The sequence below is a fragment of the Uranotaenia lowii genome, chromosome 3, assembly GCF_029784155.1.
Source record: "Uranotaenia lowii strain MFRU-FL chromosome 3, ASM2978415v1, whole genome shotgun sequence".
Lineage (NCBI taxonomy): Eukaryota > Metazoa > Arthropoda > Insecta > Diptera > Culicidae > Uranotaenia > Uranotaenia lowii.
Genome location: NC_073693.1, coordinates 36130023 through 36133331, shown reverse-complemented (window position 1 = coordinate 36133331; position 3309 = coordinate 36130023). Strand labels below are relative to the sequence as shown.

The following is a 3309-nucleotide window of genomic DNA, read 5'->3' as shown; positions in this document are numbered from 1 at the left end:
ATTGTAATATTTCATAAAATCGTTTATTAGTTAACTAGTTTAAATTTTTTTTTTGAATTTCTAATAAGTTCTTACGTTTGTTTTGGAATAATGTTTGTCATCAAAATCTCGTCCATGCTCGAGACAATCCAAACAGGGGGAAAATGGCTTTTTTTCTGTGGATTGTCTTATAACGATTTTTTTTATCATAAACATTACCGTGCATAACATCCAGCCGATATCTTAATCTAAATAGTCGTGAAACTCTTTTCAAATTGAGTAAAATTTTAATTAGAAGTAAACATTTCGGAAAATAATACTTTTGCAATTATTGTTCTTCAATTTTTTATTTTTCAAACTAATGAAACAACTGGTCCAAACAGAGGCAAAGTGCGTTTTGTATTTCTTGAGCTGAGCTTTATTTTGAAAGTTCTTCAGTCATCAAAAGTGTACAATTTCAATATTTTTTAAATAAATCACAAGTCTTTTACCAATCACTGGGCCTTATTCAACGGGTAGGGTCTGGACGATTTCTTCTCCATCAACGTTGCTTACGGTCTCGTCATTGTCCTCGACGTCATCTTCCTCAACCATCCTTGCTCCCCTGTAGTGTGGCCTCGAGGGGCGCTTGGCGTTCTTCTTCTTCTTCTTCTGCAGCTTGACCTTGTACTCCTCACTCTCCGATTCCGAGCTGTGACGGTTGTGATGATGATGATGGTGATGCGGCTTATTGTAGTGCAGATTGTATTCCACCTCGCCACTATGCTCGTGCTGTTCCTCGATAAGGTGATCAACCTTCTGTTCGCATCCCTCGATCAAGCCGTTCGACTCCATCAGACGTGCGGCAATGTTGTTGACACTTTGCTCCATCTGCTCCCGAGCCTCCCGGATGCGACGCTGCCTCTCCCGTTCCCATTCGTGCTCTTCGGCCGAATTCTCCTGACTGCCAGATTGATTTTGCTCTTCACTTCCACCGGCACTGTCGTTGTTGACATCTTCATCGGATCCGACGATCTCTACCCCATCGACCTTCTTCAGCATTCGCCTAAGCGCCTGTTGAATCTTGTGCTGGCCTCGGATCATTTCGTCAATGATGGCCAGCTGGCGCTCTTTGGGCATCACGTTGATGTCTTCCTGTTCGTCCTGGCCGAACACAGCTGGGGCGATCAGAAGCACCGCCCCAATCACCGCCATCATCATCAATCGTCTCGTGTTCATATCGTTTCTAGAAGGAAGGAAGAGATTAGAATCGAAAAGACGAAAAGAAAGAAAAAAAAATCATGCACGGAGCACTTCCGGTACCTTGTGGAAGGATCGACAATCGCAATGGTAGTAAACTTACACGCAGTACTGTACAATGGTTTTATACTGAGGCTTTTCCCGGATGGCAGATGCATTGGATAGTGAAAGACTTTCACCATTGCTGGGTTGTGTTTGTGTTTCAAACTCCCGAGTTCTGATAGCCAGGGATGAAGCTTGCTGGCTTAAATTAAAGGATACGAGGACTTGTTATGTCAACTTAACGTGCATTTCATGATTGCTTGATAAATGTTATTGATTAAGGAGACTCTAGTGTCTGCAACTGCTGTCATATATCCACAAAAGTTAAACAAATGGGAAACGTCAATGCATCTATTAATTTACAGTTGTTTTATTATGTAGATTGATTATGGTTACCAAAATTTTCCAGTACGTACCCGGGCCTGGAAAAACCAGGCTATTTTATCTAAAAACCTGGCCAAATCCAGGCATTTGATTTCAAAATATTGATTGAAAATCCGGGCAATATCCGGGCAAATTTGTTCAAAACCCAGGAATTACTCAACACATATAAAAAAAAAACTTGGAAAAAAATATTTTTTTTCATCAGCAGTTTTTAAATGGCATTTTAAGCTTTCAAAAACTTGTTTGATTACTTTTATAAGCACTTTTCAATTTAATTCCGGGAAACCGGGCCGGACCGGACTTTTGTAAAATTTTGTATTAAATATTCGGGTAAACCCGGATAAAACCGGGCAATCTGGAAACCTTAAGAAAGATGGGGTTCGTCGCCAACCGCGTTGAAGTCTCAAAGATTAATTTGTTATGAGTGTATATACAGTTAATGGTATTGATGGCTGGTTGTCCTCAGCCATAACCCCGAAACTAAACTCGGATTTGGCCTCATTGCCAGGTTGTTATGACAAACATGAATTTTTGCTTGCTTTTTATTTCTCAAATATTTTAACTCAATTTTAAACTATAAACATTTCCTGCACATTCGATTTCAACTTTGTAGAGTCAGTACGTGCCTTTCTTATGCAAAATCTTCACTTCAGTAGATATAGAAAATGTTAAATTTTTAAGAATAGTATCGTTGGAAATTTTTGATGTTTATACAGCAGTGAGTGTTAGAGAAGCCGAAAATGTTCCATTTTACGGTTCAACCACTACAAATTACAAGAAGTATGTGCATATGTCAAATTTATTGCTACAGGTTGTTTAAAACAAGTAACAAATACAATTCTAAACAAATTTAATACGGACTTGAGGTATAAAATCACTACTAAAACTGAACATGTTTACATTTTACTGTTGGATTGTTGTTAAATTTGCTTTAACTAATGATTTTCAGATGAGATATAAAAAAAATAGTGCGAATATTGAAAAAATTGTTTGACCTGGTTCCACTGGGTAGCATTCAAAATTAAAACATTGAAAACTCAACCGGTTTCTCAGAGGATCGAAAGGGAAGGGCTGAGGCCTTTTGGTAAGATAGTGTTCGTAAAGAACTGTCAATTTACCCTTATACCTGGGATAGTTTCGAGTATTGAGTATCAAGTATTTATGACCTAAAAAATGATTATGTATAAATTTGGGAACACTCCAGCCCAACCTGGTTGCTCGGATTTCATTGAAAAATGTCCGGATTTAGCCCGGTTTTATTCAATTTCTTTGGTAAATCAAACGAAAAAAAAAAAACAAATTGTGTTGAAATTTTTTTTTATTTATTCCTCCAAAACGAAATTTTTCGGGCAAGTTTTATGAAAATGTTTATGGCAGGTTTTTTGGAAGCCTTAAATGCGATTTAAAATCTGTCGAAAAGTTTTGATGAAAAACAATTTTTTTCAATTTTTTTTTCTTGATTTCTGTTGAGTAATTTCTGAATTTTGACAAAATTTGCCAGGGTATTGTCGAATTTTTGGTCGTCAATTTTGAAATAACATGCTCGGATTTTGCTAGATTTTTGTATAAAATTGTCCGGATTTGTCCGGCCCCGACACGTGCTGGAAAAAATCTAGCTACCTTATGCGACTCATTTGGAAGATCTTTTAAAGTAGAATTGTTTGC

At 37.5% G+C, this 3309-nt stretch overlaps 1 protein-coding gene across 1 annotated transcript; it reads right to left on the bottom strand.

The window, feature by feature from the left end:
- Positions 1–374: 374 nt before the first annotated feature.
- On the bottom strand, positions 375–1400 carry LOC129752092 (uncharacterized). Its single transcript, XM_055747885.1, has 2 exons — positions 1282–1400; positions 375–1204 (listed from the first exon to the last, which is right to left on the bottom strand). Exons 1-2 carry the CDS (start codon positions 1398–1400, stop codon positions 484–486), a joined length of 840 nt encoding a protein of 279 aa, XP_055603860.1. The 3' UTR covers positions 375–483.
- Between the last annotated feature and the right edge of the window lie 1909 nt (positions 1401–3309).